Source organism: Miniopterus schreibersii, assembly GCF_964146895.1.
Source record: "Miniopterus schreibersii genome assembly, chromosome: X".
Lineage (NCBI taxonomy): Eukaryota > Metazoa > Chordata > Mammalia > Chiroptera > Miniopteridae > Miniopterus > Miniopterus schreibersii.
Window position 1 is genome coordinate 67,766,863 of NC_138104.1, and position 18,986 is coordinate 67,785,848.

The following is an 18,986-nucleotide window of genomic DNA, read 5'->3' on the forward strand; positions in this document are numbered from 1 at the left end:
GAAGAGCCTGTCCCAGATCACAGAACCATGCAGGGCTCATACCTCTGGCAGTTATCGCCCTGCTTGCCATCACCCTGCTTGCCATCGCTCTGCTTGCCATCACCCTGCTTGCCATCGCCTTGCTTATTTGGAGGCTGCACGTCCAGGGAACTTGGGTCACACTTGGGGCTCAGGAGAGTCCGCAGCTGGGAGCTGGAGTAGAGATCCCCTAGTAGCTCCTCGTTCTTCTCCCTGGTGTCCTCAAACTGCTCCTCCACACTACAGAGGCAGCCCCAGGGCCACAGTCACAGGCCGGAGCACGGTGTCCAGGGACTGTGCTGGCAGCCTTGTTGAGGTCCCACACGGGAAACCCAAGATGCCAAACAAGAGCTGGCCGAGAGGCCAAGAGAAGTCTCCTCCAGGCCCCACCTGCTTTGGTAGCCGAAGCTGAGCCCCATATCTCTAGAACCTGCCCACCAGCAGGGACAGCCCAAGCACCCACTCTCCTCAGCAGGCCCAAACCCTTCACCCTAACAGCCTGCTACCTGGGCCAGTATGCATCTGTGGCCACCAGGGCAAGGAGTGAAACCCCAGCTAGAGATATACCCGATGGCAGGCCCAGGCGCCCAGCAGGTCCTCTGGCCCACCAGCTCCAGATGGAGAACCAAGGACATCTGCTGGCCATTCTGTTGAGGGCCTGTTCCAAGACTTTACCTGGAGCAGCTGGAGCGTCCAATGGTCAGGCTCCGGATTGCGTCCAGCAGCTGGTCTATGAAGCGCATCTGCTCCTGGGTGCTAGCCTGGCCCTGGGCCGGAAACACACCACATGCACTCACTGGCAAGGCATGCTGGGTGCCCCACCCCACCCTACCCTGATGCTGCTAGTGGAAAGGAGAAGCCTAGGTCCCCATCGTGGCAACATCTTGGACTGCCTCGGGGACCTTAGCCTCAGGGGATGCTATCATTGAGCACTCCCTCTTCAAGCCCAGCCCTGAGCTGCACTGATGCCTGGGAGCACTCTGGAAGAGACAAGTGTTGCAGAAACATATGGGAGTGTATGCTCATTACACATCCAACAGTGCGGCTTCTTGGGTGGGCATGCAGGGTGCAGCAAGGCCTGCTGAGGCATAACACTGCCCACAGGGACCTGATGGTGGCCTGTTCCTCAGAAATATCTTCAGGAGGAGGCCTGTCCTTCTCAGCAGATTACCCCGCCCCCCCAGCCAGGAATGACTGAAGCTGACTGGCACAGCAAGATGGGGCCATGGAGGTGGCCTGCGCCGACCCTGCTCCTCCTCACAGGGAGATCAAGGACTCGTCCCTGACAGGCGGCAAGCAGCTGGCCTTACAGCCAGGGTCCCCAAGCAGCAGCTGAGTTAGTCCCCTGCCCTAAAGGTGGCTGGGATTCCCAGCAGCAGCTGCCCAGTCAGGAGCTCAAGGCTTCAGAAATATAACTTCTTCCTCCTTCCAGAAAGAGAAGGCTCGCAGCCAATCCCCAGGACCCACTTACAACCTGAGAGACCTGGCCTGCTCCAAAGAGCAAGGACACCAGAAAGAAAGCTGGTACTCCATTTTAGCTCCTCACTGCCCCGCCCTACACACCCGCTACTCTGAGGAATGTGCGAGAATGATTCGCTCAGCCAGCCTCACTGGCGACTTACTATAAAGCCCTCCAAAAAGCATTTGCAATTAAAGTGGGTGTGGAAAACACAGGCTGAAGTGAAAGGGCCAAGAGGATTTTAACGGTATTTTAGGCCAGGTGTCCTGAGTGGGAAGTAGACCTGGGGACGGGGGTGTGCTCTGCTATAATGCTTGTAGCCCGGCTCCCTGTCCATGGGTGCCAGGCCTCATGGCTGCAGCTGCCTGGCACTCCCCGCAAGGCTGGCTCCTGGCTGTGTGGCCATGTCTACAGGACCAGAGTCTCTGGAAGCTTCTGGCACTCCATCTCCACACCCTCAGCCTGCCACTGGCTGCTCAGGCCTCACCACTATCTCCTGTTGACTCATTTTCCCAAACATGCCCACATGACACTGAGCCCAGGAGATACACTTGAAGGGTAGCCTAGGAGTAGGAGCTGGGGATGGGGGACAATGTCTAGAGAGGGGATAGCCCAGACAGAAACATGAGAGCAACTGTCACTCAGGACCTCACAAACTTTGACCAGTAGCCAGGACTAGGACACACTGCCTGCCATCCCCTTCTCAGCACAGACCCAGGTCCCATAGTCCCTCCAGATGCCCAGGAATGGGTAGGGGCCTGTGCTCAGGGCTCTGCCAGTGTAAAGTGGGGCTCTGGCACTTACCCCACTGGGCAGTCCTGGCCTGTGTCTCCCCATGAGCTCCCCTGGCCACAGGCCTGGACCACAGATGTCCTCTGTGGGTTATCAGGGACTACCCCCTGTAAGACCCAAGAGTCCCCTGGCTAGACTGCAGTCACCTTGCTGAAGTCCACCCATTGCCTCTAATGACCCAGGAGCAGTACCAGGTAGAGGTCTCATCACATCTGTCTTGCCTCTGCTCCCAAGCAAGGACACTTGAAAAGGTATGCAGAATGAGTCCATGAAGCCCCAGATCTCCCCATGCTTGGGGCAGGACTCCCTCTCCTGGGCCCCACCCCAATTCCTCCATCAGCAAACCTGATGGGCCCAGCCTAATCCAGCTGCTTTTCTCACTGCTTCTGCTATAGCAGCTACCCAAGCCAGCACCCGAGTGCCTGGGTATGGCTGCAGCTTACCAACAGGTCTCCTAGAAGCCACCCAGCCACTTCCTTCACACCCTGGCCACAGCCATCTCTGTACTACTGAACAGAAACTCTCTAGTGGCCACCTACCATACTGAAGAGAACATCCTAAGGCCTCCCCAGTCCTGACACATCCCACATGGCCCACCCCCCAGCTCCTCCGGCCAAAGTGGCCAGCTGGCTGACCCTGGAACAGGCCAAGCACATGCCACCTCAGGGCTGTTCTCTCACTGTTCTTGAGCCTGAAGCACTCCTCTCACAGATACGCTCTTTTTCTTCAGCTGCACTAATTTTATTGAGATATAAAGCTTGCACTATGAATTCACCCTTTCTAAGTGCACAGTTCAGTGGTTGTTATGGTAGTCACAGAGCCGTGCAGCCATCACCATTATGTAAGTCCAGAACATTTCCATCACCCCCAAAAGAAACCCCATCCACACCGGCAGTCACTTCCCATACCCCTACCCCAGGCCGACACCCACTGATCCCTTCTCTCTATGGATTTGCCTCTTCTGGACATTTCATATGAATGGGATACACTATGTGAGCTTCTCTCACTCAGCGGAATGTTCTCAAGGTTCATCCCCGTTGTAGCACGTATTAGTAGTTTGTTCTTTATTATTGCTAGTTTATCTATTCATCAGTTAATGAAAATTTGGGTTCTTTCTACTTTGGGGCTCTTAAGAATACTTCCTGCTCATGTGCAAGTTTTTATGTAGACATTGTTTTCAGTCCTCTTGGATATACAGCTACGAGTGGGATTGCTGGGTCATGCAGTAGTTCTAGGTTTACCCTTTAGAGGAGCCGCCGGTCTGGTTTGCACAGAGGCTGCTCCATTTTACATCATGCGCAGTGTGAGGGCTCCAGCTCCTCCTCACCCTCACCACGCGGGTTATTTTCCTTCTGTAAATCAGAGCCATCCTAGCGCGCATGAAGTGGGATTCACTGGGGTTTCAGTTTGCATTTCCCTGATGACTAATGACAGAGAGCTTGCTTTCATGCACATATTTGTCACTTGTATATCCTTGGAGAAATGTCTATTCAGATCCTTTGACCATTTTTTGACTTCGGTTACCTGTCTTTGTTATTGAGCTGTCAGGTTTCTTTATGGATTCTGGACACTTACCAGGTGCGCGACTGATGAAGGCTCCAATGTTGGGATGCTCTTCACCTTCTCAGTGTGGTCTGAAGCACCAGTGTTTCATTCACCAAAGTAGGCCCAACTGACCTACTTTTTCTTTTGCTGCTCGTGTTTTTGATATCAAAATGATTACTTTTACACTTGATCTTAGCCAAAGGCCAAGAAGTGATAAAATGATGACTTTTTAAAAATATTGTTATGAACTCATGGATTTAAATATACATATAGGGCCTCAGTCTACTGTAGTCACTGTCCTTATAATGCATTAATCATACCCACAGTGTCCAGTCTTTGGCCAGTGAAGACATCCATTGCTAGCTGGCTCCTGAGTCCTTTGAAAGGTGTTCCTGAGTCAACTGGTACACTTCCTGCCCCTGGCCTGTGTTACAACTGGAAATCACTGTTCTTGGCCTTTTCAGGGGACAAAGCAAGCAAATGCATGTATATGTACATGTACACACACGCGCGCGCGCACACACACACACACACACACACACAGAATTTTTAAGTTAAAATACTTTAGGAGCTCACACTGATATTCCTGATTCAAACTCCAGACTACAGGGTTTAACCAAACCTAATTATACCTATTATTTCCTTTCTCCCATGCCCTGACTCCCAACACTCACTAGTGCCAACATAAATTATTCTTTTGCTTTTATTTTTTATTCCATAAAATGGAATGAAGTATTGATCCATGCCCCAACATGGATGACCCTTGAAAATAATGTGCTAAGTCAAGAAGCCAGTCGCAAATGGCTACATATTGTATGATTCCGTTTATATGAACTAGAGATAGCAGAGTAGTGGGTGAGGCTGCTTAATGGCACAGATCTTCTCTTAGGGTGGTGAAAGTGTTCCTGAACCAGATAGGGGTGATGGTTGCACAACATTAGGAATGTACTAAATGCTATCAATTGTCTGTTTTAAAATGGCTTAAAAATTAGGTACAGAGTTTCAGTTTTAGAAGATGAAAGAAGTTCTGGAGAAAAAAGGTGGTGATGGTTGTACAACACTGTAAATGTGCTTAAAACCACTGACTGTACACTTAAAATGGTTCAGACAGTAACGTTTATGTTATTTGTATTTTACCACAATAAAATTTTTTTTTAAAAGAGTAGAATGCCTTCAGGGCCTGCTGGGAAATATTTTTTAGATGGTTTAAATCATAAATGTTATGCGATGCACATTTTACCACAATAAAAATAATTTTTAAAATAAAAACTAAGGAAAGGCTACAGTCTGGGTAAGATGGAGGGAACAAATGCCATCTTCCTCTCCCATGAAATGCCCACCTCTCAGAGTGGGACAGAATGCATGTGGCAGGTGTCTACAGCCTCAGAAAGGTAAACACCAGCGGAGTATGGGGGAAGCACGGAATCCAAGGTTACCATTCAGACTGGTGACGATTTACTGTGTTCTCTCCTCTGCTCTCCCCAGACCTGCACGCAGCCCAGCCCAAACCCAAAAGAGAGCATGGTGGTACAGACAGAGAACTCCAGGAAAGAGAACCCCTAATGCTCAGAGAGAGTGGGAGAAATCTCTGGCCTTTTTTCTCTCCCTCTTCTTTGTTCTCTCAGATCTCAGATCCCGGCAATATCATAGCGGGGGTAGCAGTAGCAACCAAAGTGGCTGATAGCAGAAAACAGAAGAAGCAACACTCTGAGGGCAAGGGAACTTCCTATCCATTCAGTGGAGCTATGGGGCCAAATCCTGTTACCCCTTCTTCCTCTCTGTCCTCCTGCTGCTGTGGTACAGTCATGAAGTGAGTGATTTACAGCTCAGGGATAGGAAAGAAGAGCCCCTTCCCCGGGAACCACATAGTATCAAAGAGATGACAAGGAGGGAAGAGCTCAGGAAAGTGACTTCATAAATCTGTTCATGAACACCTGGGCTTACCATCTCTCCACCTCATGTAAGGGTGGATCTGATCTTGATGAGCATACTGAAGACTCTGATTACTAATGCAGTGGAGAAACCAATGCCTAGGTCCCAGGTCAACCTCCAGGTGTTGCACATGCAGGACAGACTCAAATGGCAAAAAGGCTGTGGAAACTGAGCTGACACTGGGACCACAGCCCAGAGAAACAGGCAGAACATGCAGCTTAAAACTAACCAGGTTAAGTGCCTTCTAAAACACAAACATTCTCCATAAAATTTAACAAGACCCAGAGTCAAAGTAATAGTCAAAATGTCCTGGACACAATCTAAAATTACTTGGCACATGAAGAAAAAGACAATCAATAGACATCAATGATAAGATGGCACAGATGCTGGAATAACCTGAAAAATTTAAAGCAGTCATCATAAAAATGCTGAATAGGTAATCATGAACAATCTTGAAACAAAAGTTAAAATACAAAGTATCGGCAAGAAAACAGAAAATATTTTTTTTTTAAAACATTTAGAACAAAAAAATAGAAAAACTGAAATTAAAAACTCACTGATGGACTTAACAGCAAAATGGAGGGACAGAGGAAAGAGTCAGTGAACTTGGCAACATTAACAGAAACTATCCAATATGAGCAACAGAGAGAAAACAGATAAAACTTCCCATGTTTGGCAAAAGACACAAACTTACAAATTTGTGAAGCTGAGCAAATCCAAACAGGACAAATCCAAAGAAATCTTCCCACAAACACATAATCAAATTGATAAAAACTAATGACAAAGAAAGAAATGTTAAAGTAGTGAGAGAAAAACCATGCATGACCCACAAGGGGGAAATGGTTCAAATGACTACAGATTTCTCATCAGATCCTGCAGGGAAAGAAGAACTGCCAACCCAAAATTCTCTATCTAGTGAAAAAACCTATCAAGAATGAAGGGGAACTAGACATGCTCAAATAAATAAAATCTAAGAGAATATGGACCCAGCAGAACCCTTCTAAAAGAATTGCTGAAGGCAGTTCTTCAGAGAGAAGTGAAATGATAGCAGAAGAAAACTTGGAACATCACAAACAAAGGAAGAATAACATAAATGACAAAACCCCATGATCATCTCAGTAGACGCAGAGAAAGCATTTACAAAATTCAACATCCTTTCATGATAAAAACTTAACAATGTAGGTATAGAATGGAACACCCTCAACCTGATAGAGGACATCAATAAAAAACCCACAATTAGCATCATACTCAATGGTGAAGATCAGATGCTTCCCCTTAAAATCAGGAAAAAGACAAGGATGTCCACTCTTGCCACTTCTATTCAACATTGTACTGGAGGCCCTAGCCAGAGCAATTAGGCAAGCAAAAGAAATTAAAAGCATCCAAATTTGAAAGGCAGATGTAAAACTATCTCTATTTGCAAATGACATGATTTTATAAACAAAAAATCCTAAGTAACCCACTCAAAAATTATTAGAATAAGCAAATTTAGCAAGGTGGCAGGATACAAGAGCAATATACAAAAATCAACTGAATTTCCACACATTAGCAATAAACAATACAAAAATAAAATTAAGCCCTGTAGGCATGGCTCAGCAGCTGAGTATCAACCTATGATCCAGGAGATCATGGTTTGATTCCTGGTCAGGGCACATGCCCAGGTTGTGGGCTTGATCCCCAGCAAGGGACATGCAGGAAGCAGCCGATCAATGACTCTCATCATTGATGTTTCTATCTCTCTCTCCCTCTCCCTTCTCTCTCTGAAATCAATAAAAGAATATTTTTTAAAAATAAATAAAATAAAATAAGAAAACAATTTCATCTACAATAGCATTGAAAAGAATAAAATACTCAGGAATAAATTTAACAAAAGAAGTGTCCTGGCTGGTTTGGCTCAGTGGCTAGAGCATTGGCCTGCGAAATGAAGGGTCCCGGGTTCGATTTCGGCTAAGGGCACGTACCTCAGTTGCATGCTCGATCCCCGGCCTCAGTCGGGAGGCAACCAATCGATGTGTCTCTCTCACATTGGTGTTCACCTCTCTCTCTCTCTCTCTCTCTCCTCCCCTTCCACTCTCTCTGAAAAAGCAGTGGAAAAAATATCCTCAGGTGAGGATTAAAATAAAAACCAAAAACAAAAGAAGGATAAGGCTTGTACACTGAAAGCTACAAAACATCTTTGAAAGAAATCAAAGAAAACCTAAATAAATAGAAAAATAGTTCATGGACAGGAAGACAATATAGTTGATGGCAATACTCCCCAAAGTGATCTACAGATTCAACACAACCTCCATCAAAATCCCAGTTTTTTGCAGAAACTGACAGGCTGATTCTAAAATTCAAGTGGAAATTCAGGGACTCCTAATAACCAAAACAATCTTTAAAAAGAACAACGTTGGAGGATTCATATGTTATAACTCACTACAAAGCTACAATAATCAAGACAGTGTGGTACTGGCATAAAGACAGACATACAGATCAATGGATTAGAATGGAGAATCCAGAAATAAACCCTCACATTTACAGTTAAATTGATTTTCAACAAGGATGCAAAGACAATTCAATGAGAGAGAAAAAAGTGGGCCCAGCTGGGCATGGCTCTGCGGTTGAGCGTCAACCTAGGATCCAGGCAATCAGGGTTCGATTCCCGGTCGGGGCACATGCCCGGGTTGCAGGCTCGATCCCCAGTGGGGGGTGTGCAGGAGGCGGCCGGTCGATGGCTCTCTCATCATTGATGTTTCTCTCTCTCTCCCTCTCCTTTCCTCTCTCTGAAATCAATAAACATATATTTAAGAAGAAAAAAAAAATTTTTTTAATGGTATTTTCAATGAATGGCACTGGGACAACTGAACAGCCACAGGCAAAAGAATGAAGTTGGATGCATACTTACACCATACATAAAACTAACTTAAGACCTAAATATAAAAGCTAACACTATAAAACTCAGAAGAAAACATGTGTGTTAATCTTCATGACTTTGGATTTGGCAATAGATTATTAAATATGACACCAAAAGCACAAGCAACAAAAGAAAAAGTAAATAAACTGGACTTCATCAAAATTAAAAACTTTTGTGCTCCAAAGTGAAAAGATAACCCACAGAATGGGAGAAAATATTTGTAATTCAAATATCTGATGTGACTTGTATCCAGTACAAAGAATTCTTTTTTCTGTATTTATTTATCTTTATTGTTGAAAGAATTACAGATGTCCCCTTTTTTCCCCATTGACTCCTTCTACCCACCCCCCCCACCACCCTGGCCTTCACCACACTATTGTCTGTGTCCATGGGTTATGCATATATGCATGTAAATTCTTTGGTTAATCTCTTCCCACCCACCCCCACCTCCCCTGAGATTCCTCAGTCTGTTCCATGCTTCTAGGTATCTGGATCTATTTTATTCATCAGTTTATTATGTTCTTTAGATTCCACATATAAGTGAGATCATGTGATACTTGTCTTTCTCTGCCTGGCTTTTTTATAACTCAACAATAAAAAGACAACCCAATTAAAAAGTGGGCAAAAGAATTAAACAAATACATTTTTCCAAAAAATATCTATAAATAGCCAGTAAGCACATGAAGATGCTCAACATCACTAGTCATTATGAAAATGCAAGTTAAAACCACAATGAGATAGCCCTTCAGACCCACCAGGATAGCCAGAACCAAAAAGATAGACAATTGTTAAGTGTTGGTGAGGATGTGGAGAAACTGGAACCCTCAACACATTACTGGTGGGAATGTAAAAACGGTGCAGCCACTTTGGAAAATAATTTGGTTGTTCCTCAAAAAGTTAAATGTCAAGTTACTATATGACCTAGCAACTCCTAGCCATATACCACTCCTAGCTATATACCCCAGAGAACTGAAAACATGTCTTCAGTCAAAAACATATAAAGGAATATTCACAACATTATTTATAATAGCCAAAATGTGGAGATAATTACTTCAAAATTTTTAAAAAATATTAAGAATAGAGAGCAGGGTTTCTTTGAATCAGGAGTGACTGAATGGTGTGGGGGTGGGGTGGATTATGGCCACCTCTGTATAGAAGCCTGTAGTGGGGCAGTACATAGGGAAAATACAGGGGCTCGGGAGCCATGGGCCTGGGTTTAAGGCCAGGCTCTATCACTGGGTGACGTCAAGTGAGTTGTCACCCCTCCTGTGAAATGGGGCTAAGACAAGTACTGCTGCCAAGGGTGGGTGTGACAATTACTGACATGTAAAGTACTTACCACAGTGCCATTGTGTATGAAGTCATCGATCAAGTACAAGATGCACTCTGTCCCTTTGCTCATTATAAGCCTGAGATCTGCCTTGGCCTCCTCAGCAATGGCTAGACTCTACTCAAGGGAATCCTATGGGTTCCTGCCCTGGGGGGCTAGGAAGCAGGGGTGGGGATGAAGGGGGACAGAGAGGGCACTCTCTTACCCGCAAGATCTCCTCAATCGGCCCACACAGCATCAGCTCACGGCTTAGTTTCACCATCACTGTCGAAACACAAGGATTCTATTACTGCAGATACCCACCCAAATAGGAGAGGACATCACGTACCCAGGGTGTGCACAAACATGCAGGGTTCCTAGGGTTCTCTGGTATGGGTGTTCCTGTTCCAGTGTCAGCAGGTCCAGCGCCCAAAAGAGTAGGCTGGGCCTGAAAGACCCAGGTGGATAAGGAAGCAGGTGGACCACACATCTAGTTGCCAGGACTGCCTCTTGCTGTGTGACCTGCACCCAGTCACTGCCCCTCTCTGGGCATCAGTTTCCTCACCTAAAAATAAGGGGTCAGATCCAATGCTCTTCCATATTGGGACCTCTAGCTTCTAGCAGAAGCCAGACAGTTGCCTGAGGAGCCGACAGAAGTCAGAGAACCTTCCAAACATGCTGTGTGCTGCCTTTTCAGAGACCTCACCAGGCAAAGGAAAAGAAATCATCACTCATATTTGTCAATTTCCTATACACCTTTCATGTCTCCTTTCCCCTTGTCACCAACCCTAGGAGGTGAACCTTAGCTTCATTTTACAGGTTGGGAAACTGAGTCCAGGGTACAATGTGTATTTTCTGAGTAACCATCTGGTATACAGAGAAAGGCCAAGACGTGGAGCCAGAAAGCCCGGGGCCAATGCCAGCTCCACACACCCCCACACACACCTAGCTCTGTGGCAATGTCCTTACCCTCACAGGCAAAGCCCATCTCCTACCCCCATGTGCCTCAGTAGCGGAACAGACATAACTCTGGCATCTGCTTTGAAAGGTTTGGTGCAAGAAGCAAGCAGCATATCTATGTGAAAGCATCAGTTATCCTGGAACGCTGTACAAATGCCCGTTATACTCCCAAGCACACCAGCTCCACCCACAGCCCTTAACCCCAAATCCTCGTGTCCTCCCTGGCCCCTCTCTTGTTTAGCCCACATCCAAGCCTCAGGGAGTCTGGCTGACCTTCCCTTCACTATAAATCCAGGATCTGGGCAGCACTCCCTTCCCACTCTCCCACCCCCATTTCTAGCCTGGTTCACTACAAGACCCTCCCAATGGTCTCCCCGCCTCTGCCTGGGCCTTCTATTCTCAGCCCAGTGGCCCGAAGGATGCTGTGAAACCCCAAGTCAGGCTGCAGCCTTCCTCAGAATAAAAGCCAATGTCCTTCCGTGGCCCACAAGGCCTGGCCTGATCTGGCCCCGTCCCCTCTGACCTCACCCCACCACTCTCCCCTTGCTCTCCACTTAGCACCAGCCACCCCAGCCTCTTCATTGTTCCTCAAAGCTGCCAGGAACAAACAAGCCTACCTCAGGCCCTTTGCCCTGAACACTATTCTTCCTGGTATCTACCTGACTCGCTTCCTCCCTTCCTGCAAGTCTCTATTCAAGAGAGGACTTCCCTGGCCATCACAACCCTTTTCCCAACCCACCTAGGGACCACTTTGCCCTCACCTGGCTTTGTTTGTAGTGCTTCCCACCATCCATACACTGAGAATCTTGTCCCCTTCTTTGTTTGACATCTGTCTCTCCCAGCTAGCACCGAAGCACCATGAGAGCAATATAACTTACTGCCACATTGCCAGCACTTAAAACACTGTAGGGTGCGTAGTAGGCACTCCATAAATACTTGTCGATGGATTCTTGATTCTAATCCCCCTATTTGTTCATTTCTCCCATTTCCACTCCTTGCCAAGCACTCATATCTACCACCTGCTTTGACACTCGGCACACTCCCCCGAGATAGGCAAGGCTGAGGTTATCACCTACACTTTACAGAAAACTGAGGCTGGCAAGGTCAAGGCTGTGGGCCAGGGTTAGCGCCTATGAGTGTATGTGCGTTAAGAGAATTCAAGTGCTGTTTGATGGCCAGGCTCACACGACTTGGACATGGTCCTATCAGCAAGAAAGTACCGGACACAGCCCTGCAGAGGCCAGCACTCCTGTGCAGCCTGGGCCGGCCCACAGGCCGGCCTTGCAGGCTCCAAGACACAATGCCTTGTTCTTCTGGCCTACTTGAGCCTCAGGGACAATTGTCCCCAGATAAAGAATTTGGCAGTGCCAGCTGGGGAATGGATCAGGACTCCAGAGTCCTGTTTACTCCATCATGACATGGCTGGGCCAAACACAGGCCCATGGAAATTTCAACTTTTGGAGATACCACTGTGAAGGTGAAAAGTTAGCCACCATCTTGAGGACTGCAATTTGCTACCTTTTACCTAATAATGTCCATTACTGGGTTAAGGACAGTTTATGCCAAGAAAGGATTAAAAAGAAGTGATTATTTTTAAAAAACAGAAGTGGTTATAAGACAAGCCCCCGGGGACAGCTGCCTGGTATGCTCCTAGGAACACCAGATGTAGTATGCACATGCACATACCACTGACACAGGGACATACACCAGTGGCATTGGCAAGAACCACCGTCTCTGCCCACAGTGCCTCAGGGGATGGGCTGGCAGGGAGACAGGCTCTTGGTCTTATTCACATGCCCCTATGAGAGTAGCTCACCCATTTGCCACAGTGGGGGAGGAAGCTTGATTCTAGAAGGTTCTAGCACCATCCACAGGGTGTGCACCATCCAGAAGAAAACACTAGTCCAATGGGAAATTCCTAACTCACTAAGGAGGCCATGCACAAGCTCAGAATTGCCCAGAATCCACCACCCCACTCCAAACTCCCTTCCCAGAGACCCACCTTGGATCTTCACCTCGACTGGGGCCCCCTTCAGCGAGCTGAAAAGATCTTTCCAGGAATAACAGGCCCTGCAGGGAAAGCAAAATCAGTGAGGCCTGAGCAGGCTGCAGAGGCCCCTTCACAACCTCCCCTTATACGAACTCTAAAAAGTGAATTACTTGTGCATGTGCTAAACGCCACTGAAATGTTCACTTTAAATTGGATAATTTTATGTGATGTGAATTTCAACTCCATAAATTATTGGGGGGAAACCCTAAAATATTTCTGAAAGTTTACCTCACAAATATAAAGACTGAAATTAAAATTCTCACAATAAAAAAAAAAACAAAAAACACTGCCCAAGAGTACAAAATGGAATTCCTCAGAGCTCTAGCTCTTTCTCCGAAGGAACCAAGGGGCCAGTTTTTTCTTAAATCATGGCACAGGTTTGTCTGGAGGATGTTCAAGGACAGCCCTCCCTGCTCTGGCATGCTTGTAGGTCACCTGGGTCCCCCTCCTTTGCCTCTCTTCACAGTGTCTGCTCTTCTCAGCCTCCTTGCTGGAGCACACCAAGCCATAGCCCCCACGAAAGCCACCTTGGCATCCCTCCATCACAGCAGGGCCTGGGCACTGTCCTTCAGTGGGGTCTCGATCCCCAGACTTCGGGCTCACCAAGGCCAGGAGATGGCTTTCCATCCCATATTTGTGGAGCCTAATGCAGCAGCCAGCACAGAAAAGGCAGCCAGTGAGCATTAACAAATGAGTGACCATGGCCTCTTGCCACAGAATAATCTGCCATTAGTAAATGTCCACACTTAGCTCTTTCATCAGAGGAACACTATTTTTTTAAAAAAAGCAAAAATCAGCAGTTAAGCTACTCTGGGTCACAGCTTTAAGCTATTTGGAGGCTCCTAGTGTTATGGGCTCTGGGGTCACAGCCCCAACGCCCTGGGTGGAGAGACAGCAATGCCAGTTTCCCCTCCTTAGCCTGGTGGAGCCTTGACCTTGATGACACCACACAGATAAATACAGTGGCCACTCATAAGCATCTTGCCTTAAGATGCCAAGGTGATGGGCAGAACCCTTTCTAGATACAGACCACATCCAAAGGCAGTAAGGGCCGCAGTGCCTTGGCAGGCATCACAAGTGACACACAGCTCAGGCCTCCCACTGGGTCTCCTCTGTGAGGGGACATGGTCTGAGCCCCAGGAGCTGGCTGCCATGGGAAACCCTCCCTACATAAAGACAAGAGGCTCTTTTCCACAGGATGGTGGAGTCCAAGACCCCACCCTACCATCAAGGTACTACTAGGGGCCTATGACTCAGTGTGGTGCAAAGGCATGGTGACTGTTCCATGGAGAAGGCTCACTGCTCCTTCCCTGGGGCCATGCCTCCAATACCTGTGTCCCAGGCCACACCTGCCCTGACCATGCTAGGGCCCTGGGAGTTAGTGGGGCCACCCCAGGCCTTGGCCCGGGGCCCCACGCTGCAGGACTGCAGTAGAGAGGAGGCTGGACCCAACAGCCTTAGCTGCTCAGCTGCACCACCTGTCTTCATAACTCATTAAGACAACCCCTTATAACTCCACCCCATCCCCATTCTGCCAAAGAGGGCAGGGGCAGAAAGGGCAGAAGAAAGAGCCCCACCATGTGAAATACAAAGAGGCTGGACCCTGGGCCTGGTTGCCCAGCAATGTGCCCACTCACAAGGCACCAAGCAGTGGAGAGCGCTCAGTGATCCATCAGGCTGACCCACAGCAAACCACTTCAACACACTGAAGAACAAATCTGCAAAAGCCTGAGTGACCTCACTCAGAAAGGGCTTTCATTAAAGTTGATTTTCCTGGAGTAGCAGGGAGTGGGGCAGAAACTAACAGCATTCAAAGCCTTGAAAGCAAGTACAGCTCTTTGGGAGCCAAGGAAACCCATGTTCTGTGAACTCAGACACCCACGGGGCCAGGTGGTTCTGCTCCCCTGCTACACTGAGGGCAAGCTCAGCTGGCATATGGGCCACCAAGAGCTGCCACGCTGAGCTCCTCAGCCAACGCTGGGTGTAGCTTCCAGGTTCTGTCAAGAGAGAGGTGAACAAAGTGACCCTAAATGAGGGCTAAAATGGAAAGCCACATGCAAAGAAAGCCAACATGAACTTGCAGGGGAAACTGAACTCTGTCCAATCCTCTTATCAGGCCCTTGAAAGGACTGCAGCACTTTTGCCAGCTTGGGATCATTAAAATGATTCAGTTTCTTGTATTTAAGGAAGTACTAAAAGCATCTGAGGAATGCAGCTGTAGACGGCCCACCATGTCTCTCTGCCCAGGAGAGCAGCCCAGCTCCCAGCTTCCATCTGGCCAGGCAGATCTGGGCTCCCTCCCACAAGAGCTTTTCCAAGTCATAGCTTTGACCTTCCTCCTCCTGGGAGCGATCTCAAGACCTTTGCACTAGCCCAGGCTATCCCCAATACTCTCTCTCCTCCTAGGTTCCTGGACAAGGCACTGGACAAGGTCCCTCCAGGGCTGTCAATGGCTGTCACATGAGCCATCTGCCATTCTGAGCCAGAATCCTGTCATCTTTCCCTCCTGCTGTTGCTACACCTTCCGTATTGGTCTCCCTGCCTCCAGCCTCTCCCCTCCAAATCCATCTGCCACAGAACCCAAGTCACCTTGCCAAAATTCCAGTTTCAGTATGGTGCTCCCCTGGTCCCATGCTCCTTCTGCCCAGAGCACAAAGGCCTCACGTGACTTGCAAGGCTCCACATCAGCTGCCCTGGGCTGCCATTCAGGCTACTGCTGCCTGGCTCTCCCTCCCACACCTCGACTCCCTGCTCCTGTGGAAATGAGCACCTACAATTACCTGTTCCATCCCAGATCAAATGCCACCTCCTCCCTGCCAATGTCCACAGCACTCAGACTGCAGAGGTGTGCCCAACACTGGGATTCGTGCCTCAGCCTTTTGCAGCCACTAAAACCCCAGCTCCTTGAGGGCACCCATCCATGTCTAAGGCACCTGGAATGGCACAGGTATGCATGTGTCTGTGGACCCTCTTGTCAGTACAACACTGCTGCAGCCTGGGGCTGATGGGGAAGTCCTGCCTGGTACCTGCCCTCCAGCAGCTCCCAGTGCTTTGGAGAGCCAGACAAGACAGCAGGCCAAGACAAAACCAACAGGCTGAGAGCTCTGGCAGGAATATGCTCAAATGTTGTGGGTGTCCAGGGGAAGGAAGAATGTTCTGCCCTGGGAACTGAAGACTTTTTAAAAGGAGATAGGATGTGCCCTGGCTGGTGTGGTTCAGTTGGTTGGAGCATTGTCCTATACACCAAAAGGTTGTGGGTTCAATCCCTGGTAGGGGCGTGTGCGGGAGGCAGCCAATTAACGTGTTTCTCTCTCACGTGGATGCTTTTCTTTCTCTCTCTCTTCATCTAAAATCGATTTAAAACACTTTTAATAATAAAAAATAAAATAAAAGGAGATAGGATAAGTGATCTGGGTCTTGGAAGGCTGTATCGGAGTATATGTGACATGCAGGGACCTAAAGGGCATTTCTAGGAGGGAGAACAGGTCCACGAGAGCAAAAGGTTATAAGAGTGCGGGTATGCCAAGGCCTGTGGTAGAACCTGAGGAAGGGCCTAGAAGGCAGCAGGAGAGGCTTAAACATGAAAATGCCTCCTCCTTCCTCCAGGCTGTCCCTAGGACACCCAGCTCAGGGCCAGGCCTGCTGACATCCTGTGGCCCAGCAGAGACCAGCTGGGTGCAGGCTAGACCCTCGATCCTCCATTGCCAGGCACCTGCCCAGGTGTCTTCCTAAGCTACAAAGGCAGACAGGCCAGGCTGAAGAGAGGCAGGCCCAAGCCTGGCCTCATAAAAGACTCCTATACTGACCAAGCATGGGCACTCCAGAATGGGTCCTGGGGCTAACACCCAGAAGCACAGGGCCTGTCTTCCCCATGGGGCCTGTCTTCCCCACCTGAGCCTTAAGACAGATGCTCAGCTCAGGGGCTGCTGCTCCCAAGAAACAGACATTCTGTGGGACTTTCTGGATCTTTCCCCTTGCCATCTGGGCAGGCTTTGCTTCCCCTACACAGTGCCAAGCACATACACCAAGCCACAACTTGACCTGAAGGACTGGGAAACAGGGGCCTTGGCCCTGCTTGTCACTCCTTAGTGGTAAGACCCATGGCAGTTACAACTCTAGCCTGAAAACAAAAGGACTGAAGTAAGTAAGATCATTTCTCAGGCCCCTGCCAGCCCTGAAATCAGTAAAGTAAAAAAAAAATTTAAAAATGCTCAGCCCAGCCAGCGTGAGATCACGGTTCAATTCCCAGTCAGGGCACATGCCTGGGCTGTAGGGGGCATGCAGAAGGCAGCCGATCAATGCCTCTATCATCATTGATGTTTCTATCTCTTTTCCTCTCCCTTCCTCTTTCTGAAATCAATAAAGACATATTTTAAAAAAACAAACACAAAAATAAACAAAACATATCAATCAAATAAATGCAATCTTAAAAGAAAAAAAAAAGGAATGCTCAGAAGCCAAGCTGAGCACTTCAGCCAGGTGGTGAAGAGATTCCCCAAAGCAATGCTAGGGGGCACTTTCACCCCAAATTTGACCATGGCTCCATAACTGGCACTTTTTACCTGAGCAGCTGCTGTCTTGGTGATGTGGAGTAGGGAATAGAGCCCTTTGGGAGGACAGCTACTTATAAACAGAACAAACCCCATCTCGCCCAGGTGGGTTGAGTGATACCAAGTGTGCCACCAAAATGGTGGAGGAAGAAACAACTCCGTTACCTTGAATACATCCACTCCAGGATTTCCAAGCGGTACTTGGAGGAGCGACACAGCACTTCCTGCAAGGTCTTTGGGTCTTTGATATGAAGACCCTTGATGAAGGGGCATCTGAGGCCCTAAGCAAGGAAAGGGAAAGCCAGAATCAACGAAGGGCTGGAATGCACTTCTGAACTCATGACCTTAGTGCTCCTTCATGTATGTCTACTGCCACCAGGCACACACCAGGCTTGTTAGAGGGTACTTACAACTGCTTAAGGGCACACTGCCCACCCCCACGGTGTGCACCCTGCAGCCTGAAGCACCCTCCCCTCCATCTTGCCCAGAGGTAAATTCCCCTCCTTCTCATCCTCATCTATGACAGTCTGCCACCCCACCTCCTTAAAATAGCCCCCCCATATGGCTCCTGCAGCAATATGACCTGGTAGCAAGTAAGGGCTTTAGCAAGATTCTGAGATAACAATGCAGGCTCCTAGCTATGGGACTAAAGGGATAGAGAGGGGGATGAGGGCCTACCGGACCTATTCTGTAGGGGAGGGGAGCAGAGGGGAGAGGGAAGAAAGGGGAGGGGAAGAGAGGGGAGGGGAAGAGAGGAGAGGGGAGGGGAGGGAGGAGAGAAAGGGAGGGGAGGGGGAGGAGGGAGGGAAGGGAGGAGAGAAAGGGAGGGGAGGGGGAGGAGAGAGGGGAGGGAGGAGAGAAAGGGAGGGGAGGGGGAGGAGTGAGGAGGGAGGGGAGGGAGGAGAGAGGGGAGGGGAGTGGGAGGAGAGAGGGGAGGGAGGAGAGAAAGGGAGGGGAGGGGGAGGAGGGAGGGGAGAGAGGAGAGAAAGGGAGGGGAGGGGGAGGAGAGGGGAGGGAGGAGAGAAAGGGAGGGGAGGGGGAGGAGAGAGGGGAGGGGAGGGGGAGGGGAGGGAAGAGGCAGGGGAGGGGAGGAGAGGGGGAGGGGGCCAGGAAGAGGGAGGGGAGGGAAGAGGGAGGGGAGGGAAGAGGGAGGGGAGCCGAGGGAAGAGGGAGGGGAGGGGAGGAGAGGGGGAGGGGAGAAGGGCCAGGAGGGGGAGGGGAGGGAGATCGGAACCTGGGACAGCTACCCAACCTTGTGGGGTGGGATTCCTCACTACTACCGCCACTGGCGTGTGACGCAGATTGGCCTGAAGCATGGATTCTGCCTGCCTGTCTCCCCTGGACCCCCGATCTCCTTGAGCCCAACGGTCTGTGCCCTCCGCATCCCCGCTCTTGCTTCGCATGCCTAGATGTAGCACACTGGCGGAGCCAGCCAGAACTACCAGGCAATGGCCATGGAGACAGCAAGAGCTAAG

The 18,986-nt window shown here is 48.9% G+C and overlaps 1 protein-coding gene across 3 annotated transcripts in view; it reads right to left on the minus strand.

Moving 5' to 3' along the window:
- Positions 1-18,986, minus strand: part of LOC308550797 (three prime repair exonuclease 2) — a 31,660-nt gene that overhangs the window by 12,268 nt on the left and 406 nt on the right. For 2 of the 3 annotated variants that reach the window (XM_081125029.1, XM_081125030.1), the window contains exons 2-6: positions 17,677-17,792; positions 12,914-12,981; positions 10,178-10,236; positions 694-785; positions 43-192 (exon numbers count right to left, since the gene is read on the minus strand). In XM_081125029.1, coding sequence (XP_080981155.1) covers positions 43-192; positions 694-785; positions 10,178-10,236; positions 12,914-12,981; positions 17,677-17,792 — 485 coding nt within the window. Of the gene's footprint in view, positions 1-42; positions 259-693; positions 786-10,177; positions 10,237-12,913; positions 12,982-17,676; positions 17,793-18,986 lie in introns of all 3 variants that reach the window. The other variant, XM_081125028.1, reaches the window with a different exon arrangement.